Source organism: Drosophila miranda, chromosome 3 (assembly GCF_003369915.1).
Source record: "Drosophila miranda strain MSH22 chromosome 3, D.miranda_PacBio2.1, whole genome shotgun sequence".
Taxonomy (NCBI): Eukaryota; Metazoa; Arthropoda; class Insecta; order Diptera; family Drosophilidae; genus Drosophila; species Drosophila miranda.
The window spans coordinates 10,907,417-10,934,640 of NC_046676.1; the positions used below are offsets into that span (position 1 = coordinate 10,907,417).

General features: G+C 43.9%; 3 protein-coding genes and 1 non-coding gene across 6 annotated transcripts; 2 read left to right on the forward strand and 2 right to left on the reverse strand.

Annotated features, from left to right (window-relative positions):
• Positions 1-6,424: 6,424 nt before the first annotated feature.
• On the forward strand, positions 6,425-27,165 carry LOC108160032 (RING-box protein 2). Of its 2 annotated transcripts, none has more exons than XM_017293771.2 (2): positions 6,425-6,584; positions 26,875-27,165. In XM_017293771.2, exons 1-2 carry the CDS (start codon positions 6,425-6,427, stop codon positions 27,054-27,056), a joined length of 342 nt encoding a protein of 113 aa, XP_017149260.1. In that variant the 3' UTR covers positions 27,057-27,165. The 2 variants fall into 2 exon arrangements, with proteins under 2 accessions (XP_017149260.1, XP_033246925.1); XM_033391034.1 differs by lacking the exon at positions 6,425-6,584 and adding an exon at positions 6,608-6,855 and having other exon boundaries at positions 26,875-26,959.
• LOC108160030 (facilitated trehalose transporter Tret1) lies at positions 7,679-16,206 on the reverse strand. Of its 2 annotated transcripts, XM_017293769.2 has the most exons (8): positions 16,120-16,206; positions 13,421-13,673; positions 11,776-12,749; positions 11,201-11,351; positions 9,882-10,007; positions 8,819-9,604; positions 8,464-8,749; positions 7,679-8,395 (listed from the first exon to the last, which is right to left on the reverse strand). In XM_017293769.2, exons 2-8 carry the CDS (start codon positions 13,526-13,528, stop codon positions 8,208-8,210), a joined length of 2,619 nt encoding a protein of 872 aa, XP_017149258.1. In that variant the 5' UTR covers positions 13,529-13,673; positions 16,120-16,206; the 3' UTR covers positions 7,679-8,207. The 2 variants fall into 2 exon arrangements, with proteins under 2 accessions (XP_017149258.1, XP_017149259.1); XM_017293770.2 differs by lacking the exons at positions 11,201-11,351; positions 11,776-12,749; positions 13,421-13,673; positions 16,120-16,206 and adding an exon at positions 10,093-10,333.
• Trnam-cau lies at positions 20,591-20,663 on the forward strand. The gene has a single exon. It is a non-coding gene; the product is annotated as a tRNA-Met (tRNA).
• Positions 24,401-24,993, reverse strand: LOC108160034. Its single transcript, XM_017293775.2, has 2 exons — positions 24,604-24,993; positions 24,401-24,547 (listed from the first exon to the last, which is right to left on the reverse strand). The coding sequence occupies exons 1-2, from the start codon at positions 24,970-24,972 to the stop codon at positions 24,401-24,403; spliced, it is 516 nt and encodes a 171-aa protein (XP_017149264.1). The 5' UTR covers positions 24,973-24,993.
• Positions 27,166-27,224: the final 59 nt, after the last annotated feature.

A 27,224-nucleotide genomic window follows, 5' to 3' on the forward strand; every position in this document is an offset into this window, starting at 1 on the left:
ATCTGAGCAGATTGGTAGTTGAGTGATAATAAGTAAATGGTTTTAAAGCTGTAATGGCCAGATGTCTTAAGTCTGATTGGTGGTTGAGTAATAAGGGATGAACTATGGATACACTGCTGTATATTGGTTCAAATATTATATTTACATTTTTGGTCTTATATAACAGTCAACATGAAAAAATTATAAAACAGAACAAAATGCATAGAATTTTTGTTTATATGCTGATCACTTCCTATATAAGAACTGCAAGTTACTGAGATAGGTTAGTTCACTTTTACTTCGAAATGAGGACATTTCATTGCGAGTTGTGCAAAAACATCTTTTAGTTCCCGCAATGAACTGAAAAAACACACCTTAAAAATCCACAACTTTAGTTATTCAAAATCATCATTTTATCGATGTTACTTATGTCCAGGAACTGAACTGTTTTGGTTGAGAATTGACTTCAATATGCATATTTTATTTAAGCATAACATGGAATTAAAGCGAAAAATATAAAATAAATATTCAAAAATGAAATAATCTGTGCGTTTTTAAATATAAATACCTTTACATAAATTTACCAACTAAGTATAATATGATGTAAAAATGACTCAATAAATTCATTGAAAAGCATCAGTATTCTACCTGAAATCCACTTATTCTTTTTGTGTAATCCTCACTTGGAAGAAACCTGTTTCAAACGAATCCTATGATTCTCTTGTAATAAGAGGAAGTGAAATTCAACCAATCAAAAGTAAAACAGCAAACATTTAAAATAAATAGTGGTTAAATGTGTTATATTTATTATCTACATATGTATATATTATTTTTAGAAAAATACATAAAATATTCTTATTATATAAATATGTATTCGTATTATTAAAATTTCGCCTCAGCTAATTTTACCGCAGCAATTAAGTCATCATCATCTTCATCCCGAAGTAGTTCCTGGAGTTGAGATCTTTTATCATCATCCTGATTATCTACTAAATCGAAAATGTTGTCATCATCCGGGAAAATGTATGATGGATTATCATTATTAGGCGTTGCATTCCTTGGGTCATCGTCGTCATCATCCCATTTAATGTCACTTAACCAGGTCAAGTTGCTCTCGAGATAGGTTTGGGTCTTAATCCCAAAAATTAAGGACAGGTCTACGGAGCTCGGCTGAGAGTCCAGATTTATGGTTGATTCCGGTTGGGAATCGATAAAAATGATTTCGAGGTCATCCATCGTTGTTGAAAGATTGCTAGTTTATGTAATAGCTGTTAGCTGTGAGTAGTTATTATATAGGCACTTTGCTATGGGACAGTGTTAGGTACACAAAGGAGGAATATAAATTATAGAGAAAGTAGAAAGGTTCAAGGGCATCGAAACCGCTTTTCAGGAAACACTTAAAAAATACCTCTAAACTATCACATTAGATTCATTGCAAAGGGATGACCTACCTGTTTGAGGGTTGTTTGAATCGCAACACGGGACCAATCGTAAAAACAGGTTCATTGACAGTAAGAGGGAGGAGAGAAAATATAAATGAGCGAAGGATCGATTTGAGAGGATTTTACATGGTTGAGAAGGAGGTTTGAGATCGAAGTTAGTTCACATTATCACCGATAGGTGACGCCACAAAGTAGTAAGGATAAGGGACGGCCGTATATTTACTATAAGTAGCTTTAATTAATTTTTATGTCTTCCTATTATAATTTTATTCTTTGTGTGCTCCTGTATATATCTCCATTAATTTGTGTTCTCTTACCATTCAACCCTTTATACGGACATCTAGAAACCCAGTTTTCCAACCTATGTTTTTCTATAGGATGTAAATTTCAGAAACTTCCCACATTTGTTTTCCCAATTCAATGTTTATAAAATATCCTATAAGTATTTATTTAACTTGACCAGTTAATAACAGCAGAAATTGTTTCCCAATTCAATGTTAATAAAATATCTTATAAGTATTTATTTAACATGATCACGTAATAACATAGCAATATGATGCACACTTACAGTCAACATGTTGCCAAGCTGCACATGCTTAAGCACATGTTGCTGCAACATGTTGCGAATTTGGTAATTCAGTATAAAATGCGAGCGTCCCTTATCCTTACTACTTGGTGGCGCCACCTATCGGTGATAATGTGAACTAACTTTGATCTCAATCCTCCTTCTCAACCATGTAAAATCCTCTCAAATCGATCCTTCACTCATTTATATTCTCTCTCCTCCCTCTTACTGTCAATGAACCTGTTTTTACGATTGGTCCCGTGTTGCGATTCAAACAACCCTCAAACAGGTAGGTCATCCCTTTGCAATGAATCTAATGTGATAGTTTAGAGGTATTTTTTAAGTGTTTCCTGAAAAACGGTTTCGATGCCCTTGAACCTTTCTACTTTCTCTATAATTTATATTCCTCCTTTGTGTACCTAACACTGTCCCATAGCAAAGTGCCTATATAATAACTACTGGTGCCCTGCTGGATGCGTTGAACGTACGTGCAGAAGGCGTGATCAATTAAGAAACGGTCCAATAGCTGTTGGCCATACAGGACCGAGACATAGAATCCACGTTTTTACAACTAGTTATCCCTTAAATGTTGAACCTTGCAAACAATGTATAACTATATAATCGATTTGATCTTGAGTTTTGTATTTAAATATGATTTTATTACTCGTGTACTTTGCTATTATGATTTTCAATAAAGTTTTCCCATAAATGCGTTCGTTCATAAGCTCTAATTCTAATCCAAGATCTATCATATCATATTGGTCAATTCTACTCTAAGCCAACGAGGAAAGCCTCAAATATACTCGGTTCCGAAGATTGTTTGCTCATCATATCCTTAATGGGATCTGGATGGCTTATTATTTGTTGATCTCTTTTCCCACAGCGTAGGGGAAAAGCAGTGGCGACACTGTCTGACTTGGCTTTCTTGCCTTTCCTTTCTGCTCGGACACTGTTTTTATGACAATTATATAGTTTCTGCGCCCAATTTTCAGACTCCAAGGGAAAAACTCTCTTCATGTTTCGCCCTAAGTCTCTGCTGTCTTCCGCCGTCATTTTAATGTTGTTCTTCATAAAATATTTCGCTACAAGAGAAATCTCTCTTGGGCTTATCATCTCCTGCTTGCGTTGCTTTATCAGCAAGCGCTCGCCTGCACTGCCGCTCTGCAGCAGGATCCCGTATACATTGACGACTGTTGTCACCGACGATGCGGCAGACACCGAGGACGCGTCGGATAAATGGCCGGAAAATTCTCCACTGTCCGTAGATAAGTCAAAGTCATCAGTGTCGCTTCTGAAGTAGTAGAAATAAAGTTGTGTGGGCTGCGCGTAGTCGTGATCCCGTAGGTGATCCGGTCGGTGCGTCAGTGTCCGATTCCGCGTCGGTTTCCGTTTTTTTCCGCTTTGCTCCATTAAATTCTAACTAGACACTTTTAATTTAAATTCCGTCCGTCCGTGGTCACCATTTTTTTCTGCATTTTTCCGCGGCGACGCCAAAACATAACGGATCTTTTGCCTAGGGCTGCAGAATCGTTGGCAGAATCGATTCAATTGTATCGAAAGAATATTTTTATAAAATATATATATATTATATATAATATTAATAATAATCAATTAATTGATTAATATAATTTATAATACTATAGTACGTTCTTATGGGGTACGTTATAGTAGATAATACTCTCCATAGTACGTTCTCGTCTGTTTTTAAAACAGTCGATAGGTGCGTGTCGTGTCGTGACTTGACTAGGGCTGCAAAACCAAATTAAATTTCAACTTTCAACTGTCCGATTGTGTGGTTGCGCTGGTAACACACTTTTAATTTATTTTTCTTGGTAGGATTATATTCCAATAACCGCACAATATTTTTTCTTAGCTGCATTCAGCTGTCAAGATTTTTCCTCGGTTTTTTCTTGATACGTGGACTGCCCAAACATAGCACGTCTGCCTTCGCCAACAGTTTTTCTTTCAAGAGACTGAGGCTAGATCTGAACAGTCTGAGACCCCCAGTACAGCGTTTAAATCGACAGTCCTCCATTTTCGAATGGACGCCGTAATTATTTTACAAGGTTCAACCTAAAAACAAAAAAAAAACCTCTCCTTCGTTTACCTTTTGACTTGAATTGCGGCGGCATTTGAGTAACATACAACGGAGAACAATATCCCTTTTTGGTACTTTTCTAACTGTTCCCTTTTGTGCATCCCAGTATTTATAACTATTTATATACGTTACTATTTCAAAACCACTTCACAGCACAGCAGCAGACGGCCACGGTGAAGCGCAATATTGAACAGCAGCCGCTGGCCAAGTGGCCGCTGCCAATTGCCATTTGGTACCCCCCGACAAGCTCAACATCATCAGCAACAAGTGTGTATTTAATGCAGTTCTTTGCTAGGAGCAAGGATATTTATCTTGGTTTCTTTTCCTTATTTTAGCATTCGGAGACAATGGCTATGTAGTCACTCTCGAGCACTGCTACCACAAGCAGCAACGACCGCTGGGTATACCAGATGCAGTGTCCAGGCCTCCTGCTGCGGCATCGCCAACAAGGAAATGCAGTACCAACAACCAGTTAGCGCAGACTCCTGTGCCGGCAAAGCGTGGGAGGAGGAAGCTAACATCTAACGTTGCTGTTGCTGCTGCTCCACCCCCCCCCCCCACCACCACTTCTGCCCAATATTCTATCTTTTAAAACATTCCAAAAAGTGCCATTTGTGGATGACCAGTTAAGAAAATGTATTGTATTAACTATTTAAAGCGGCAGGAAATGTTGGAGGGAAAAATTAACTTCGTGTCTCACTTGACATATTTCAAGAAGGAACCTTTTTTCATCATGATAAATGAGTATCATATCTCTCATATGGTAAGTGTTCGACTCAACCGTCTCCACTTCCTGATCCAGCTGCTTCGGCAAATTATAATTAATAACTATATATTTACAGACATTTCTTCCGATACCGAAGTGGAAAGTGCTGGCGATAGCTGCAAGCAACGTGTCAGCTACGGCATTCAAATATTTGTACATTCGCGTGGTAAGTTATTATCCTTATACATAACAACATTATATTTTCGAATACTTCAACAGGTTCCAGTCACAGACCAGTCGCACCTAGGCTCGCGAAAAATATGGTCGGATCTTGATGATGTTCTAAGCAAGATTATCAAAACAGGTTAAGAGAACAACCTGCTGGCGGTGGTGACTGACCATTGCCAGGCCAATCTAGACAATTTCCCATTTTCCCCATTTTATGGGATAAAAAACATATGGTTAATAACATGGCGATGAATCTCATAACAGACAATATGTTGAACTATTTATATGGCCAAACGTATACCCACACGAATTGGGAATTAAAATTAAGAAATGTTCCAGAGTTGGATAACTCGATGGACGATGTTTTACGCTTAAGTTACCAGAACGAAGTGCTCATGTTCAGCAAAATGCTGCAACGCTATTTTAGCAATTCCAAGGATCCTTTGAAAGCCCATAAAATAAGTAGCGACAGACTGGAGTCCTTGGGCACAGCCCTTGGGCCAAACATGTTTGAAATAATGGTGTATGCTGCGAATCTGCACCCACAAGAGGAGCTTCGGCGGTGCCCTCTATACTACTTGGCCCGTGTGGTGGGGATAATAATTTTACTGACCACTCCCAAACCATGAATGATTTAAGCGACGAAATGGACAGCAGCGTGGACAAGGAGTGCACAGAGGAAAGGTAATACGAAAGACCGGATACAAAGGTGGAGGAATCATACCAGTCTTTGGTCGGCAAAGGTAAGTACTCGCTGAAATAGCAACTTTGGTTGAAAGTGAACAGTACTAGTACTAAAAACTACAATAATTCATTATATTTATTAACATGGTCATTTAATACATGGCAAAGCGCAGACTTAAGTGCAAGTCGTGAATATCAATTTAACGTCGCAGTGACAGAGATGTTTTAGAAAAAATAGATTGCATTTAAATCCTTTTCGCTCATTAACTTTCAAACAATTTCTATTTGGCGCGCACCACTTGTATCCAGTCGATAGTATCGATAACCGAACTTGAACTGGTTGACAGACCATTTTCGCTAAAACCTCTTTTTACGTAAAAGGCAATAAAAGCAAGTGTTTGAAATAAACCAGCCAAGTAGAAAATTGATTTATTAATCGTATAAAATTATGTGGGCATGGCTAAATGTTCAATATAGCTGAGAATATTCCACGGAAAATCAAAAACGAGGAATATGTAAAATAGAACTTGAATTTGTCAGTATATTTACGGTATATTTTTTAAATGAGACGGTATACTTAGGTATATTTCTGAGGTTCAGACGGGTCTATTTTATCGACTTTATCGATGTCTCCTTGCAATAATTGTTTGTTTTGTTTGTAATTTTCAATTAATACGATTCAATTAATTTTCAATTTCAACGAGGTGATTGACTCGCCAAACATGGCCGACGACCCAGAGAGCTCAATGGACCGACCCACGGATGACAGCGACACCAACAAACCGGAGAATATGTTCACCCTGAAAAAATGGAACGCGGTGGCTATGTGGAGCTGGGATGTGGAGTGCGACATTTGCGCGATTTGTCGTGTGCAAGTAATGGGTAAGTACAAGTAATGAATATGTACACAGCTCACCACATCTCGAAAAGTCAAGGCGATCAGTGAATACAGCAGATTCGGTTGAAACCAAAGAGCCAATGAAACAAAGGGAAAGGAATGACTGATGGAATGAGTAACAAGATTCCACTTGAAGCTATTGCCAAGGGAAATGATTGGTATCAAGATGTGTACATGTGTCCATCTTGGATAACCTTCTATGATCCTATTCATTCTATCATTTCCAACTGGCTCGAGCTGTTGCTTGGAGTGGAGGTCAGTGGTATCCCTGTACAGGCTTCATAGTTCCACCCATCTTAAACTCCACTCTGTATTGAATTGTAACTTGCCCTCAAGCTTGACTCCACTCCGGGTGTGGGTAGATGCTGCAATAGATATTAAATTGTATACTAAATCGTTAGGGATTGTAGAGCAACTCCATTGTGCGTGACTGCCCCCATTACCAGTTCAATCCAGGCAAATTAAACAACAGATTACACAGGCAATCAGAGATTCGAATTGAGGCAACAAATTCTAGATCTGTCTAGAATCAGTCAGGCATCGGGCGAATGCACCGCTTTCAGTCCCTGTACTAATGGGAATCCGATAAGGAACGAACCCCGAATCGAACCGAGGCCCATGTAATGCTCTGCCTTATCTGCATCACTATCACTCCGTTGCAGCGTCAGCAGCCAAATGTCTCTACAAATATTAAATGCAATTGTCAATTATACAATACGAAATGCTGTTTCCAGTGCCACTGGACGGGGCGGACGTAAATGCGTTTCTATTTTTGCAGTTCATGTGCATCTGGAATGGCCATCCGTTTGGCTGTATTTAGCCTAGACTCTGGCGGGGCATATTTCCAATGAAACTCACGTATTTTGAGGCGCTGACATTGTTCCAACTGTAAACTGCACCCTGAAGGTCGTATGGTAGTTTGTGCATTTGGCTTCGGTTTCCACTTGACCCAGAGAGGGGCGTGACTGACTGGCTAGGGAAATTCCAGCAGCAGCAGCAGCAACATCAGGAGAAAATGCACTTCAATTTGGTTTGATTGTATTTTAAATTAGTTTTTAAATATAGATACGCTTAGGACTTAGGTACAGTATACAATTATATATTCGATATTTGTATATATATATATATAGCCAATTGGTGTATTTTGTAAGGGAGATTGTGTCGGGGGGGTTTTGTGTGTCCTTAGATTTAGATCTACGTGTTTATGTCATTTTTTACACCGATAAATTAAAGCTGATCGATCTGTGGTTGGTCTGGGAGCAATCATCCTCGCCAGATATCTATCAACAAAAAAACTAGTGGCTAAAATCATCATAATTTACATACATAATAAAACTATGCACTTAATGGCTATAAATAATAGTAACAATTATGTGTGTAGAAAGGAAATTCTTTTGCTAAGCATTACACGATAGCTAGGACTAACAATATCAGGCCCCAAATCCTTCTCGTCCTCGTCTTGGTGTCGCCTGACCGGGTTCTCCTACTTCTATCCATTGCGCTGTTACACAACTTAAGCACTAAAGGCACTAGTCTAATATTTGGTTTGATCGCATTCAGATCCTTGATTATGGCCATGGACTGTGTGGACTCTCGACTCCACATGATTACATGTTGAAGGCCAACGGCTTCATGTTCGCCACCGACGACATGCGGCGCACGCGGCCCATCATCTTGCGCTCGATATCCTCCAGCGTCTTGCCCTGCGTCTCGGGCACGTACAATATTACAAAGAACAGGCCAATGAAGCAGATGGATCCAAACAGCCAGAAGGCTCCATGGGCGCCCATGAAATCTAAAGAGGAACAAGGAACATTCATTAGCAACCTCTTCTTTTGGGACTCTCTCTTTTTGGCTACTCACCAATCATATCCTGGAACGTCTTGGTCACCACGAAAGTGCAGGACCAGTTGAAGGCGGTGGCCACAGAGGCAGCTGAGCCACGAATCTTCGACGGCAGAATTTCGCCCATCATCAGCCAGGGAATGGGGCCGAAGCCCAGCGAGAAGCCCAGAATGTAGATGACGAAACAGCTCAGCGGCAGCCAACCCAGCTGGCTCACGTCTTGTCCATGCGACTTGCAGTAGAAGAAGCCGCCCAGCACAAACAGGGTGATGGTCATGGCTATGTTGGACACGTACAGCAGGATCTGCCAGAAAACGGGAAGCGTCAGTAAAGAGGGACAATAATCTCGAGGCTTTGGCCATTCGGAACTCACCTTGCGTCCGGCGCGATCAATCAGGAGGGTGGCTATGAAGGTGGCCATGAAATTGACGATACCCACAATGATGGTGCAGAGATTGCCGTCGATGGTCGAGCCGGCATCCTTGAAAATGGACACAGTGTAGAAGATGACGGCATTGATACCGCTCAGCTGCTGGAAGAACATCAGACCCAGGGAGATGGACAACGGCTTCAGGTTGTTGCGCTTCAGCAGCTCCATCATCTTGTTCTGGGTGGCCTGGCGATCGGCGTCGGCCTGCGACCGCATCAGTCCCTTCAGCTCCGGCTCCACATCAGCCTCTTTGCCGCGCAGCCATGAGAGTGCCTTGCGGGCCTTCTCCTCCCGACCACGGCTCACAAACCAGCGCGGCGTCTCCGGGATGAGGAACATCAGGATGAGAAACGGCACTGGCAATGCCGCCCCCAGGAAGGCCAGCATTGACCAGTCCATGTACGTTCCGGCTACAAAGCACAACAGTATGCCAATATTACCAAAGGCCGTCGGCAGCAGTCCGAGAGTGCCGCGCACCTCCGGCTGGACCGTCTCGCCCAGATAAACGGGCAGCGACAGCGAGGCGATGCCCACACAGAATCCAGCCAGGAAGCGTCCTGCCAGCACCATGGCCACATTCACGGCACAGGCAATCAGCAGCGAGGACACAATGAAGGGTATGGCCGTGGCCAGGATGGTGTTGCGCCTGCCCAAATACTCGATGAAGGGTCCGCCAGCAATGCCGCCGGCTAGACCAGCCAAGGGCATGATGCCGCCCACCCAAGAGGCCTGCAAGTTGAGAAGAAAATTCGATTGAAGGAAATTTAATGGGAATTCAATTGGGAACATAGTATTCTGGGAAAATGTGGAAGATTTTGCAGCAGATAAAGCAGAAAGGATCGAAAGGAGATTCTTGCTGAACCAAATCCAATGGCAACACCATTTTTAAAACGAGGCCAAAGCCATCATCTTGCTTGTGCTGTTTTCACTTGAAGAAATTCCACATTTCTGATACCCCCACAGAGATTCGATTGCTGGATTTTTCTGCTTGCTACTTGCTACTTACCGCTTGCGGAGTGACCTCAAACGAAGTTATATTTCTGTTGGTCATTGACACCAAGGCCGGGGAGGTGTAGGCGCTGACAAAGCCCACCACGAGAGAGCCCAGAGACACGCTCATAGCAGCCAAGACCTGTAAAACAACAAGGAATATAATATTTAATTAAAAGTCAAACACTTTCAAAGATCTATAGAGATCAAGGACAATGGAAATCCACCTGAGAGAAGGTGCAAATGGCCTTGGGCTCCTCCACGGGCACGGCGAAGGACACATGGGTGTCCGCACGCATCAAGATCTTCATGATCAGTGCTTTGTATTTAGCGGATTTATGGATAGATCTGTTTCGATCCGAATGCAAACAAGGTTGCGGCTGGGGGCTGCCTTTCACTTTAAGCCTTGCACTCCTGAATGCTTTCAGCACGTTTGCCGTTCGCCCGACGAAACTCAACTGAAACTTGTCATTTTGCAGTTGCAGTTTTTGGAGAATCGAACCGTTTGGCGATCTATTTGTTAGGCTTAGGCACGTACATACATAAGCGCGGGCAGGCACACATGAACGACGAAAACATATATGTAAAGACGGTTATGTAGATGCAGTTTTGCGGCTTATCACTTATTGACTGCACTGCTGCTGCACAGCAGCGTACTCAATCGATTATGCGCGATGCCTTTAGTGGCAGCGCGGCATCTTATCACGCTATTTACGTGTGAGAGAGACACTCGGATTGATAAGCATCCCCAAAGCGGGCACGAAGAAGCTGCTGTTGTTTCTGCTTGAGTCTGGGCCTGGGCTTGGAAATCGCGGGAGTCCGGCAGCGGCAGCGAGCGAACGCGTGGCAAACGTCTCTGGCGAGGACGAAGCAAAGTGCAACTGCCGGACCCACACACAGGAGAGGCCCTTAGCCCCTAAGGGAGCATTGCATTCGACTCGTATCCAATACGATCCATCAGATACAAGTATTTTTAGTCTGGCCATAACTAAATACGTTAATTTCAATTAAAGTGAACGGCAGTGCGAGTGCCAGCGCCAGCGAATTATAATTCAAGGCGTGCGAAAATAGCTCTCGACACGCATGCCCCGCTCTGACCCACAATCTGGGGCTGCGGCTGCTTCTTGGGCTTTAAATTGGCTCAAAGAATGCTTTATGATGGCATTAATGCCCATTCATAATCCATAACTATATCCAGCCCGTGGCGGCGCCAACAAGCTTAACGAGCTGACAATAGCCGCACGGTGTGTCCTCGGGGGATAGGGATAGGTCTCATGGATGGACTGAGACCAGTAATAGCCATTGCACACTCTGACTCTGTAGTGTTCGACCTACCTGTGTCCATATATAGATGGGATTCGTGGTGGGCCTGTAGACCTCCAGCTTGGGTTTTCCATCTTCGGTTATCTGGCGCACAAAGGGCACTGCATGACGGATGTTCTCGCCCCGCTTGTTCCCCATTTCATCCATCTCGTACAGGCGACGGCTGAAATTGCGTTTCAATGTTGGATTAGAAGGTGACTAACCGTCATTATACTATCAAAATACTATTCGTCTTCCACTTAAGCGGACAGACACTTCAATTAGCCTGAACATAAACGTGCTACGCATTAAGTTTCGGGCAACGTCTTGGGGTTCATCTGAGGTTCCCTGCTTATTTCTGTATATTTTTAACAATTTTTAACTGTATTCTTCAGTAAACCATTCACTTTTCATTCCACTTTAGACTATCGATTTTCCATATTGCCTTGCTATATCTATTATATATCATTGTTCTGTGTGTGGGTTCCCCTAATGCCTACCCTGGCGTCTAACACACGTTTTCGAATTACCCGCTCGACAGCTGGCAGAACAGAACTGATAGATCCCCTAGCGACAGATCCAGATAATGCCTTGACCCCGGGACTCACCTTTTGCGGGAATCTGTGCTGATGGAGCGCTGCTGCTGGAAGTGCTGTCGCGACGTATGGAAGTCCTCGTCGCTTCCGCTCTCCAAATCCTTGAGGTCGATAATGAGCGGCTTGGTGATGTCCTTGGGCCGGTGGATGAGGCGCTTGTGCTCGGGGTCGTCGCCCTCCTCGTCGCTGTCGGTGCTGGAGCCCTGTAATACTTTGTCTAGCTTGAAGGTGACACGCGGATCGAGGCTCTGGTGCTTGCGGCCCTGGAACTCGCGGCGCGTCTTGTGGAACTCCTCCTCCGAGGACGACTCCTTGAGTAGGTCCTGCAGGAAGCGAGTTCCCTTCACGTCCAGCGACACGTGCTTCTTGGCCTGGAACTGGCGCCGATTGTCGTTGGCCAAAATGTGCTTCAGGTCCTTCAATATGCCCTTGTGGTCCACGCTGGTGGCCTTCTGTTGCTGGAACCCGATCCGCTTGTCCTCAAAGCTGTCCTCGTCGCTGCTCTCCGCCTGTGCGGGTGGCTTGCTGCTGGCGTTGTTCTTCTCGAAGGACACGCGGGAGCCCTTCAGCGATTGCTTGCTCTTCTGCAGATCCTCCACGGGCACGGGCACGCTGCGCTGCTGTCGGTCGCGATGTTCGCGTATCTCCTGTGACGTGGGTGGTGGGGGTAGTGGTGTCAGCTCCAAGCTTCCGCTGGCCCGCAGTGGTGTGCGCTGCTGCTGTTGCTGAAAGGGCTGTGTGGGTGGCTCGTTGATGTCGTCGTCCTCGAGCAGTGGCCGAAACGACAGAGGTGGTTCGTCCTCGAGCAGGCGCAGCTGCTGGCGCTGCTGCTGCTGCTGTTGCTGTTGCTGTGGTCGGGGCTGTGGATGCCTCTGGGGCGCCGCTTGGGGGAAGAGAAACGGATCCTCCGGTAGTATTGTGTCCAAACTGGTGGCCGTATTCGATGTGGACAGATTGCTCTCCACACGATGATAGCCCTGGTCGTCCTGCAGAATATTTAAGCGTTCGAATTAAATTAATCTCTGTTCGCAGCAGACAATCGCGAATTAATGAATATCGCCATCGGCTTGGCAGCAATTATAACGAACCCACCACACCCAATCCCCCATCCAATCAAATCCGCTTCAATCCGAAACATTTTCAAGATCGTCCACAAAATATATTTGCGATTATGCTCATCTTAAAAGCCGAACCACAAAGGTTCATCTTGGGGTTCAGTTCAGCCATCTAGCATTGGACGTACGATCGGTCCTTATCGGTCATGTGTCTATGCCATGTTGTTCTTTTTCAGTTGTGAAACGGGTGTCCCATGGCTGTACTCCCATACCATATAGTACTTTTTGTTAAATTCTAATGACAATGAATTGTATGGATCCGTTATTCACGGATCTCTAAGAGCCCGCGATTAAGTTCTTGAAGTTCTGAAGAATTTAAATGGAAAATTTTGGAAAATAGGTATATGAATATGTACCAAATCCAATGATTCGTCATCTTTTATACCGATTGGGGTTGTACAGTATTCCATTACAATTCTGGTGCTTAAACAGCCCCCTTAATGTTCCAACGGATGTAACAACCGATTTTTGTGTGTGCGTTTCGCCTTGACCCCCCATTTGGGTCACATCAACATTGATCTCATGCGTAGAATAGTACTTACACCTGCTCTGGTTAGTTTCTCCTTGAGTTTGCCCATGGCGCTGCTCAGGGGCTGGTGACCGCCACCGCCACCGCCGCCGCCGGCGCCTCGGTTGTCGCGTCCGCTCATCTTATCAGCTGTATGATTGAACTTGAACTAGTCGCTCGTCCTTCTGGGGGGAGTCTTAGTATTGTGACTTAGTTTTGCTTTCCCTTTTTCCTTTTTGCTTTAGTAAACAGTGTCTTCTTCTGGATGGTAATCCTCTTTGTCTTTGCTGTAAAACAATAAAAATAGCGAAAGAATGCACAAATTAGAATACAGTACTTGTAGATATGTAGATAGATAGATAGGTAGATAGGTAGATGTGATTATTAGCTACTAGTACTTGTACTTTTACTGTCTGGAATTACCCTGATGTCTGGAGCTCTTATCAAAGGAAATTTATGCATGTGTTTGCTCTTTGATAGCGCATTCACGCCCCTTGGGCTCCAAGTACACACCCACTTTCCACTTTCAACGGGAAATCGAGTGTCCTTGGCACAGTGGATCGGAACAGTGAAATATTTCCCCGACGCGAAAATACGTATTTGTTGATATTTTGTTGTACTCTTTTCCTTTTTGGCACCCACTGTAAGCGTTTTGTCTTTCACTGAATTTATTTATGATCTTTATTCTTGGCATGCGGCTACTCGTAGATGTGTACGAAACTGTATATGTATGTATTTTAAAAAACTTTCCACCCGCTAATTAATGAACGCGCACCGCGCGCAAAAAAAAAAGAAGCGAAATATTTTCATTTGTTTGGTTTTTGTCAAGCATTTTCTTGGCGTTAGTTTTTCTTTTTTCCGCTTTTCCCTCTTTTCCTGCGTCATGTGACTGCTGGCAGCGACTCTGTGTGGGCGTCATGACGTCGTCTCTGGACGCTCCGCCGCTCAATCATAACCCTGCCCTCTCACTACCTCCTCCTTCGCCGCCTTTGCGGAATGTGGGCAGTGGTTTTTGACTGTTTTCTCTGTTTTTTTTTTTTTCAGAATTCTGCGCGAATATCAACCGGCAAATGACATAACGATTAGCAATCTAATGGGGCACGGGGGCGTGGTGAACAAAGTTTGATAAGCAAAGTTCAATTGCAATGATTGCCATTTATAATAGTAGTGTGTCGTGTGTTCGCCGACTGAAACGCAATTACAAATAATAATTTGCAGATCCGAAAATTCCCATTAACCTTGAAACTATATCAGGTCTATATTTGGGGCTGTGTGGAGTGGGGTGTGTATGGGTGAATCATGACGGATATCTAGTTTTCGGGGGCCTAGCTATCTAGAGCTAACCGATTGATCTTTTCCAACACGAGCCCCCCAATCATTGACTTACACGCTCGCACACGCACACACACACGCTCGAGCAAAGCGTGCTGTGACACTCTCTTAAACCGCGCTCAAAGCTAATCTCTCTTTGACTGGCTGGCTCGCGCTCTCTTACAAATCGACTCACGTGCCGAATGAACCCGGTTCTCTTTGGGCCACACACACACACACACACACACACAGGTGTGACTGACTGCTCTCATTTGTCAACAGTGCAACGTTGCGATTTTTCTGTTGTTGTTGTTGTTGCTGTGTCATGATCTCTTGGCATTTTATTTTTAAAAAACGTTTTCGTGCTGACAAAAATACTCGGTAGTACGCAAACTTTTTGCTTGAGCAGCGCTGAAATTAACAAAAGACTGCCGACAATTTCCATATTTAGTTGCAGATTATAATTAATTTCGAGTAAATTAGACATCGCCCACACTCAGACTCTGGGCGTGTGCGACTTAAGGATGACTTTTCGCATTGGACTTTGTTTTCACTTTTTGCGCGCTTCCGAAATATTTCGCATATCGCATTTGTTATTGTATTTATTTCATCTTGTTTTTCGCAAGGAATTTCTAGCGCCCCACTGGGGCGTGCACACACACACACACATGTCGAAATTGTGGTCTAAATTTAAGAATATTCGCGGTCGCCGCCGCACTCTCCCTCTGGCCCCGCATCGCTCAACAGTTTTCTCGACATTTCTTCTCAGCAAATTTGCAGTTTTACCCTTGGCACATCATTTGGGTGGTTTTCGCGTCGTCTTACAGCATTTTCCGTTTTTCATTTTCTTTCTTTAGTTTTTTGTTTTTTTTTTTTTTTTGCACAGAGCCATCACACATTACGTAAAGTGGTATTGCAGGCAAAAATTCGGGACTGCAAAGACAAGTGTACAAGTGTCGTCCAGTTCAGTCCAGTCCATCCGACGCAGGTCCAGTAAAAGTGTATAATTGTTCGAACGGTTTATGGGAACCTTTTCCCCTCTCTTTTTGGCATTTGACGTAGTGTGCAAAAAATGCGCATAAATTTCCAATAAAATAAACATTTTTCTTGACGCCAGACAGACCAGAGACTTGCTGCTTCGCTCTGTTGTAGTTTTATTTTATTTTTCGCTTTTTTTCTGCATAAATTTCTTGAGAACCGCGCCAAGTAAAAACGTGATAAGGTTACGGACCGACCGGAACTGGTTGGGCAGAAATACATAACTAACTAACAAGAGTTTACACTTTTCGGTACATCGGTAATTAAATTTTTATTTTTAAAATTTTAATCGAAATTCAGTCTTCAGTTGTTTGTAAAATTGATAGTTTTCACTGTTTATATCTTTGAGCGAATTGCTCGGGAGACGAGAGCGCCCATTATTACCTTTTGAACAAACTACTAAATGTATCCACTAGTGTGGCACTGAAGTACGAGATTCGAATGCGCAACGCTTATATAGCGCACACCGATTCCGCAGAAGCAGAAGCAGCAGCAACAACAACAACTCGTTTGAGCTTTTGTGCACACTGTGTTGTTCCCCAACGGTAAAACAGGCCGCCAGAGAGTCTCTCTCTCTCTCTCTCTCTTTGCACGTGTGTGAGTGAGCGAGCGTTTGAGTGAGAGAATGAGCGGTGAACAGTCAGCAGACTGCAGAGAGTGAGCCGCGGAACGAAGGTCGAAAAGAAGGCATGAATGAATGGGGGTCGCCCGTGTTTTGACTTTGGCTCTGCCTCTCTGTCCCCCGTCTCTACGCTTGTGGGAGTCGGACGGACGCCTCCTATTTGGAGGTGTATAACTGTTGTTGTGTCTTGGAAGCTGGGTGGGCGATTAGGCGTTCGGCGTAGTAGTTTTAGGATAAAAGAGAGAGCGCCAACGGCGACCCAGTGGCACCATCAAAAACATGTACATATACCCTACAAGGAAGCGAGGTCTCTAGGCTATCACACAGACCAGGGGGTTTTCTGGTAGTGAAGGGCTTGGAAGGATGAGATCGGTGCAGTTCCAGTGGCTTTCCAATGGCTAAAACTTTCCCATTTTAGGTTGGAAATCAAAGATAGGATAAATCCCAGTTCGCTGTGATGAAATTCCGTTTAGTTTATATTTTTATTGATTTGTTTTGGCCGCTGTTCAGTTATGGTTATGCATGGTCCACTGGATGCTGTGGCGGATGTGTTTGTGTGAGTGGCTATCAATTGATTTTTATTTACACCCATATTTTCAATTGAATATTATTGAGTTGACTTTGAGGCTCGCGCAAATTTGTGGAAGCCTTGAGGAGCATTTCACTCTTGTCCCTTTGCTGATTTTCGGGGGCCTGACGCAATGGTGATGGATGATGAAAAAATACAAGACGAATAATTTCTACAGAACTCACGCCATGGCTGCTGTTTAATTGCCTTATTTATTTCGCTGCAAAAGCCAAACGCGCCTCCAAAAGCGGGGGCTCGTCTTTCCCTATTTCACAACGTGGCATAAACATGAAGCCCAATGAGACCGCCACCAATTCCAAGTATCAGTGTGTTTATTTGTAGAAACAGATATGAATACTAAAAGCAGACAGAGGCCACTCAGATCTAAACATTCGGACAGGGATATACAAAAGTTTCCATGACTGATGAAATTTTACCAAAGATTCAAATAAAACTCTCGACCTCTGAGCTTGGCTTTACCCTCGAAAGAAGGGGTTAGGCCCCCCCACGGGTCTGTGCCCCTGTCTCTAGAGTGGAGCGAACAATTATCGCCAAGTTTTTAATCACGATTCTGCAAAACATGCGTTCAGTATTTGCCCTCGACTCGGCGGAGATTTGATCGAATCTGCGTTTGCCATGACTCAAGGTTCCCCTCCGCTCAGCCAGAAGTCGAGCAAACGTTAGCACAAAGCCTCTGCAATTCGTTGGATTTAGTTTTGGTTTTCAATTCGAAACTTGATTGACAGGGGACGGAGCAAAAGAGAGAGAAAGATAGAGAGAGAGAGGGGGTTGCAAAAAAGCTTGTGAAACGTGAATTTGAAGTAAGTGCAATGAACTCTCTTGAAACAATGCAGGAACTACTGGAGGACGAAAAAGTGCAGAACTTAAGGAAGGGGGTTTAGTGGTGCCCTTTCAGAGATTATTGAAAATGTGATTCAAGGCAAACCGCTACCATATCTCCGACTAGATAGCAATATCAGTTCTGTTCCATACATGACGTAAGGAGCATAGAGCTTTCTCGTAATTACTGTACTTGTACTGTACCCTGCCTCTTAGATCGCTGCCAAAGCAGTCGCTCACTCGAACACTTCCTCTTTGGCTATTTTTAGAGCGTAGCACAGCCAAAAACAGAAGAGTAGAAACCGCACTCGCCACCAACAAAACAGAAACAACATCTAAATGGCAAAGAGACGAGCCCCCATCGGCTGCACGTACCCAGAAGAGAGTCGGTGTTCGGTGGCCGCTTTGGTCGCTTGACAACAGCGATAGAGGGGGGGAAGAGCTCTCTCGAGCATGACGCTCGCATTGCAGCCAGCTAGTGAAAGATGCACTTTTGCAAAATGGAAGCATTCCCCAAGACAGCTCTTAAAACTTGCCAATGCATCCAGCCTATGGACAGAGCAGAGTCAAAGCCGAGGCCTGCGCAGGCGCACGTATGGACTTGTGGCTATAATTGGCTGATGCAAGTGCGCATTTATTGCGTCAGAAAATATCTCTTTTTCGCTCCATGCTGCTCATGGACCAGAATACAGACATAAATATTGTCTTGCGTGTGCGTAAAAATTTTCCATACGCTAATTAAAGAACTCCCTGCCCGGCAATCCTTTCGAATTGCGACCAAATTGAAATAAATTACGAAAATCCATTAAAAGGTTATTTATCTAATTGGTGTTGGAGTCACATCAATACGCCAAACGACGCGAATATATTCTCCCTCTTCGCTCGCTCTCATCACAGAGAGGAAAGTTTCACGCACACTGTGACGCGGCGGCTCTCGTGATCTGCTTTACGCTCTCATGCTCCCCGGCTCTCTTTTTGTGCCAAAATGCTAAAATTAGCATTCAGACGAAGAATAAGAACAGATATCAAAAGAAAATAGCATATAAATTAAATACGAAAAATAAAATTAAGCATGTGATGCCGTGGGCTGCCGCCTCTTACCCGCCCCGCTTTTCTCTCTGTCTCTCTTAGTGTCTCATCACGCGCCCACAGCAGAGTACCTACATATATGTATGTGTAGATTTGCCTTTGGCATGTACATATGTATGTATGTACAGCTATGCATATGTAGTACTGGTGACGTTGTTGCTTTTGGCAAGACCCAGACGAGCCTCCGAACTAATACAGAGAAAATTGCACACGAGAACAAATAAACGCAAGTTTCCACTGTATACGCCATAAATAAAATAATATTTATTACCCAACACACTCACCTAAATCCACTATCAGTGGAAATTCCACCTCCGAAGAACTTTTACAATATCATTTGCCGATTAGAGATTCATGACGAACATTGTGATTTGCAGAATTCCTGTGCTCTAATCGATGCACGTCTGTACTTTAAACTTTCCAGTCATTGACCAAATCTGAACTGATCGCTGCCCCCAGCCGAAAGCTCAGAGCGAGAAAGCTTATTGGGCAGAGCAACATTGTTTTCACTTTGCATGAGGGTATGATGACTCAAAACAGACGTTTGCAATGCAAACGTTTATACATAAGAGCGATCGGTTGAGAGCCACACATACATATGTACTTTCATATGCTTCTTGAGGTAATATGGCAATTATAATAACGATCGATCTGCAAAAGTGTATCAAAACCTTCGGCCTTTTTCTCTTTTGTACTAACTAATCATTAGAATTTGACTTTTGCTTTCTATTTATATATATTGCTGTTGCTTTTGTTGCTGCTCTTGAGTTGGCTGATTTTTCAATGGGAAGTGCTTACCTAGTACAACAGCAAACACGTGTGCACATGAGACCTGTTCTCAGAGAGAGAGACAGAGAGGTAGAGTGAGAGAGTGTGCGTGTACGATTGTCTGCCTATATTCGTGTGTATTGTACAGGTAACAGCAATTATGGCTAAATGGCAAACCAGTGCCCTTCATTCAAGGTTAAGCCGACTCCCCGCCGTCGATCAGCGAAAATTTGCAAAGTTTCTGACGTTAAAACAAGCTTAAACTCTACGTAGTTCGCCGACTAACATTGACTAATTAGTCATACCCACTAGACCCACACAAGCATACATCCAGTCTGCGAATAGCTATAGAAATATCCGAACACGGTCTCCATCAGGTTTCGGTAGCTTTAATTGATTACGAGCAAGACAAGATATGTATTTTTAAACGGCCTCATGAATATGCACATTCCTGAAATGGTAAAAAAAGAATTCGATAGATGGGGGGGGACCATGTATTAGGTCAGATTTGGTCAGAGTTGTATAACCGTCTGGAAGTCTGTATATTAATTAACATGCTGCTGTGAAAGCACCACGAGGCTCGTAAAATACCTTTCCATCCAAAGAAATTCCATATAAAAACAAAGATTATCCATTCTGATCCTTTAGTCTAGTATTCAAATCAATTTGTAAAAAACAATCGTTTGTGACAATATTCCACAACGCAATCCCAATTAAACACAAAACATTTCGACGCAACCTTTTATTTTACAATTAATGCACAAATATTGAAAGAATATGCGAGAAATAATATTATTCCACAACCTTGATTTACGTGCAAAAATGTTCGGCGAAGGGCGAGTAATTTCGATATCATATCATTGTTCTGGGCAACAACAAAAAGTCCATGCGAAATGCAGTCCCAGTACTCCAGCCATACGCCACGTGGCCTAGTGTCATGTAGGCACTTGGCCGACGTCAAGAACATGGCCTCGGTGGCGCAGTTGGCAGCGCGTAAGTCTCATAATCTTAAGGTCGTGAGTTCGAGCCTCACCCGGGGCATGTAACTTTTTTGCTCCTTTTCTTCTTTTTTTTTCTCTTCTTTGTTACTAGGCTCTGACTTTTTAGTATTTAAACGAGTTTAGTAGTGCCAGTAAATCTTTCTTATGTGTTTAAAACCCTAAAAGAGCAACAAAAACGCAAACAGGTAATGCCATAAATTCTAAAATGAAATTACACTATCGTGCGGACAGGGATTACGAGTATTACGATTACAAAAGGCTGGCAGGCAGGCAGCAGTTAGAGCTGCAGTTAACTGGGCTATTACACGGCCATTACGAGTGACATTACCTCCCAGATGCCAAATGGGCAGCCGCCTTCACGCTTCCAGCTAGCAACGAGACAAAGCAAACAAACCCAGCCAACAGGCGGTGCGATGATCAGGGCAAGTGCAAGTGCATCAAGAGGCGTGGATCAAAAATTCTGGCCCATGTCACGCGCTCCCTGGGGAGCACAGCCGGAAAGTAGTTCCAACCAGATGGGATTTGCTATAATAAAACGTATATAATAGTAGTCGTACAATGTATTGCCATAGGTCGGACTTTAATTTGCAATTTAACGTTGGAATGTCTTCAGTTTCGAGTGAGAAACATGAAATTTCAAGCAGTTATTAGCTGAATATTAGCTGGGCCTTTCTCCTTCTGAAGTGCACCTGTATGCCACCATTTTGGCGCTCCACTGCTTATGTAAAGCGTGCCAAAAGAAAAAAATTTATCCAAGGTCAACGAGATCGGGTAGGAATCGCTGCAGAAAGCGAAACAACTTTCGCTACCCACGACAAACGACAATGCACTCGAATGTGGTCCCCCCCTGGAGGTGGAGGCGCCTGTTGGTGGATCCTATATTTAGGACAAATGGAAAATTTTATGGAAATGTACCAGGCCAGACCACTGACACGCACACACAGAATTCCGAGGGGACGGAGTCCAAAACATTCAAGAAACGACTCAAAAGCAGAATACAACAAAAAAATCAACCAATCACAAAATTTTCCGTTCACTTTGTGGGGCGCCGCAACGGCCACATGATTCACTCTCTTCGCCTCTCTTCTGGGTCCTATCGATGACGCCATACTATTGCACATACTTCAAGTTTGCACAGTACAAATTCCACCGTCTGTGTCTCTCTTCTTCGTTCGCTGATCTTCGCGAATGGTCTGGGTGAAGGGTATGAAGGGTATGCAGGGTTCTACCACTACCAGTAGCCACAAAATGCATCGGTGTATGAGGCGTTCGTTATCTGCGCAATTTTACAGCGAACGTTGCAGAAATGTTCCCGAGATCGAGATCGAGATCTCCACGTGATGCGACAGATGCGGCCAAGTTGGTCACTGGGTTAGCTGCACTTGGACAACCTTGAAAATATTGAGAGATCTTTGATGAGAAAAAAAAGGTAGACGGGTTGCCATTCCGATCAATGCTCAAATATGTTTAAATCTTTGAAACATTCCCGCTAATACTCATAAAGAGTAAGTGCTTTTGATCATTATAAAATATCTGATCACTCACTTCTAGGATGATCGAATCACATTGGGGATTATCTACACATGTTAACTACTTGTATTGTAATACTTAGACTTCCATTGTATTACCCCATCATCTACAGCTCGTTAATTTGTTCCCAGTCCTTTCTCCCGACTTCCCGCCATTGTGGAGCGTGACTTTAACAGTTGCCTACTAACATTCACACCTCAATCTTGGTCACATGTGCGACTTTCCACAGAAATACGGTGTCAACTAAAAAATCTCCCGCACTTTTAAAATTTCCACGAGCAGAGTACATTTCCATGCAGCCGCCGATGCAGGCACCCCCACCTTAAAGAAATGCACCTTGGGCTCACAGACACCATCACAGAGATCGATTCGGTCTCTTTCTCTGCCTACGGCTGAGGATGCATGCATTTAAGAGAGCGCCCGCTTGGCGCAGCAGCGCCAAAGAGCGAGCAGCGCAGCTGGTTTTAGGGGGCACGTTCGTTTCGCTGTTTGTTGGCCGCCTGATGGCGGCTGCTGGGGCGACAAGCCCCCGTGCGTGACGTCACGTAAGCGAGACGGTTACAGCCACACAGCCCCACAGCCGAACACGATAAAACGAGTTGTGTGCTGGAGAGAGGGGATCGACGGTGGGGGCAGCAGCAGATAAGTAACCAGAACGAATCGTGCAACGTGATACTTGAAACGAGGCACTGCCCGCCCGTCAGGCCAAAGAGAAGACCAAGAAAACATGTGACGCGAGGGGCGATAGATAAGACACAGATACAAATTATCGACTCGATATTGCCATTGGGGTGTCATCGACCACCCCCCTGCCGCACGCCGTGCGCCGATTGGGGCGCGAGAAATCTGGTCACATGTGCGAGATCTGGCGAGAACTTGCGAGGCTAAATTTAGTTCCCGATCCCAGACAGACATCCGTTGCAACCGCTAACCTTGAACTTACACTTGCATTCCACAGACACAGACGGCCCTGAGAGGCACGGCATTTGCATACCCAGCGCCAGACTTCATTAGATCCGAATCACTTATCCACAGATATATCCACAGACGGCGTCCGGTCTGGTCAGGTGCAGCAAACTGGAATTTAAACGTACTAAGGAATGAATAACCACAAACTGTCGGAATGTATCGGCCGAATATACCAATAACCGTCGAACAGGTTAACCAGACAGACGACAGCTGTGGTCGGGTATATGGATTACTTGGACTGCGAATTTCCTGGTAATACCATCAAGAATCAAAGGAAAACATCCTATCCCTCTTCTATTTCGTAAAATCTTTGTACTCCAAAGTCTCAGACTCTTTGAGAAGGTATTTTTCAGTTATTTGATTGTGTAATAATGCCTTACACCTGAGAGTCCCTTGAGCAGGGGTTGGGTGGTAAGGGGGCTAGGGGTTGGGGTTGGGGTTGGGGTTCGGCGTCATTGTCACGTTTCGTTTGTCTGCGCTTCGTGTGATCTGACAGTAAACATTTTCTAATTAACCCGTGTTGGGGCTCAACTGTCGTCTGGCTGTCGTTTTGCATATACGTAGTATAGTATGTATCTTCCTTATAGTATAAATACCAATTCCCATGACACACCCCCTGGAGGCAGGCCCTACTACTACGATCTGAACGATCGCAATTGGAAAAGAGTCGAATGAATAAATCAATTCCGAAGATTTCCAACGACGCAGTAGAGGTTCTTGTCCCTGCCTGTACTGTGGGCGTTTCCCACGAATTTATATGATTCATTTTTAATATATATTTATGTACGTGAATATATAAACTGTGAAATTAAGGATAGTTTTTTTTCTTAGAAATATTTACACCACTTTGCCCGTTCTTTGGACCCAACTTTGTTCCACTGTTCCTGGAACAGGCGAGCCCTCTAAAAATATTCCATCGTAGATCCATCTAGACGATCGTAATTATTATTTATTGCCTTGATTGACTTGCACATTGCCACACATTTATAACTAAATAGGGAACACAACAAAACGATGAGCAAACTTTGGGTACACACTGTATGTAAATTGAAAATAGCGTTGATATTTGATTGAACGATCGTACCATTTATTCGTATTTATGTACGAGTATAGTAGTGTAATGTGTAAAATGTTTGCCCTAGATTATTTTCGAGAAATTTCCTCTTGCGTAACTCATATTTCTTCTGACGGAAGCAAAGACAGGTACGAGTACCGGTTCAAGTTTAATAGACACTGGAAAACATATGTTTATTAGGATCTGGGTTGAAGATCTGTCTTTCAGTCAATCTTCTCGAAAAACACTTGTGTCAATGTGCGTGGTATGCCGTATGCGTAGAAGGTGAAATCCAAGCGATAGACACCGGCAGGAAATGGCAAATTTATTTTCGTGGGATCCAGGCCAAACTTATCCACAGTCATGTGGTTCTAAAGGGAAAGATATATGAGCATTGACTTTGAGCGGACCCCAGAATAGAACCCACCTCCGTCCAGGGACAGGAGTGGTTGAAGTTGCTGTGCTTGCGGACTGTGTCGAAGATGAAGCGCTCGAAGGAGAGCTCGCGGCTGGTGGCGGCCATCAGCTTGCAGAAGTCGAAGAGCACGTTGTACATGAAGGGGCGGTAGCCGTCGCGCCGCTGGAAGCACTGCAGTCGCGTGGTCAGGTTGCGCACAGGCGGCTGCAGCAGGCTGACCTTCAGCGAGAGCTCCACATGGTTGCGCCGCACCACCTTCAGGCGACAGTACTCGTATCTGGTGAAGCCCGCCGTTGTGGGCAGGTCCTGGCACTTGACGTTGGTGAACTTCAGCAGGCGGGTGGCCTGCAAGAAGGGCCTTGAGTGGCTGGATCCCATCTGGCGTTGATCTTACCCACACTCGCTGCTTGGAGCAGGACCGCCAGCAATATTATCAGGCTTTGGCGCATTTTCACAGAATGATCTGGAATTTGTACGACTTGCGGTCAGAGTGAAAAGGCCTGATGGAACATTATAAACCAATTTTGACTATTAAATATCAATCTAAATATAATTAACAATTTGGATACCCTGACAGAGGGTACTCGTGATTATTGCAGAAGCCTCTAAAGGCCCCAAAAAAATATTCAAAGAGTTCTTGATCGAAAGATTAACCATAATCTTTATTCCTTTTAACAAATAGCCTAATTGCTGTGAAAAGCGTATCTAGAGCCTCGGATAAGTGTGAATCGGAGTTTCAATTTGAATCATGTGAAAAACCGAAATGAACGACGCAATTAGCCGCTTTTGAACCTTTTACTGTAACCCCATTCAAAGGTCCATCCCATCAAAATTACCGCCCACATAAGCGAATTTATTGAAAGAACGCATTTAAGCCTCGATTAGAGCCACAGCAACAACACCCTGCTTCTCCTCCTCCCCCACCCAAACGGCTATTGACTTCATTGCAGTGCAAAAAAAAAAACAAAAAAAAAAAAGAAAAGCGAAATTCTTGGAAATATGTTAACAATTTCCTGTTGTCGTTCGGTTTTCAATTACAACTAACAAAAGAAATACAGAATTAAGCAAAAACATGAATCAGGGAAATCGAATGGTAATTTTTCACACCACATAACATAATTCTTTGACTCATCGAAGTAATCACATTTCCCTTGTACTTAATCCGCGGTTTGCACGGTGTACAAGGGGTGTATTGGCATGGGCGGGCATCACATTAAAAACTGATTTACTTCTCATATGTATATTGAATATCATTACCATTAAAGTGCCCAAAGGGGATTCCCCTTTTTTTGGTTATTAACAAATCCGAGTAGCGGGTGTCTGATAGTCGACTCCTCCACTGGACAGAGCATTATATTTGTGGGTTTCTTTCTGCCCCAGTCAGCAGCATACAGCGATGCACCGGCAGCCACAGCGGCGTATACTTGATGCCTCACGTCATGTCCAACGACGACGACGCATTTAGCTCGTTTTTCGAATGATTTGTATGTAAAGTTTCTGCCAACGCGCTCATATTTCGAAATGTGAACACCAACACCTGCAGGTCTCTCAAGCGGCTCAGGTGATGCCCGATCCACACACACACACACAAAACACACACACAAACGCAATGATTGAACCATTTTTGCATTGACTTGGCGAAATTTCGCAGCGGTTCTGAGAAACCGTTTTTGGGCAGCACTGAAAACCGATGCGTTCCCAAATTTGGGCCGCTGAGTCAGTGACCTCTCCCACGAAAACCCACCGAAAACGGGGAAAGGCTCGATGGCCTCCCCATGGGTTGGATGAATTATGATTTTCGTTGCACTTTTTGTTGAATGAAAGTACTTGGCAGTTTCTGGTGTGAATATTTTCTGAATGAAGTGCGATTCAGGCGATTCACCGTGCATATCAAATGACTGCCATTTGAGGTAATTGTCGATATTAACATGAATTTTGATAAGCCTCAGACTATTGCTTTTACATAAGAAAGTAATAGAAGGAGAGGAATATTAACCTGGGGGGATTTTAGGGTTCTTAGCACCCTATAAATAGTTCTGATAGATACTGCAAATAGAAAGGGCTTGTGGATAATTTTGCATCATAATGTGATGGAGGGAAGCCTGCGTCATAGGCATCGGCTAATTGTCGCTCAATGTCGCTGGTGTCGCATTTGACGCGGCTCGGACATTGCCAAGTGCCAAGTGCACTTCAAGACCAGTCCACACCCGTAAGCGGGGACTCTTCATTGTCGTCAATTGCTAACGTATGCCTGCTCTCTCTTTCTCTGATCTCTTCCAGACTCGTGCCTGCGCTGCCAGGCGGACAATAAGCGAGATGTGATGGGACGCCAAGACTGTGTGGTGGTGTGGGGCGAATGCAACCACTCCTTCCACCACTGCTGCATGTCGCTGTGGGTCAAGCAGAACAACCGGTGTCCGCTCTGCCAGCAGGAGTGGTCCATTCAGCGCATGGGAAAGTAAACCACATTGATATTCCCCTCGATCCATTAGCTCTTAATTAAGTTAACCTAAAAGTCGGCTACTGTCTACTAAATATTCTAAAAATAAAATGAAAATGTAAAAGAAGAAATCAAACCTATACTTTATTCCATATTGAATAAAAAAAGGAAAATAAAAACAAGGGCAAAA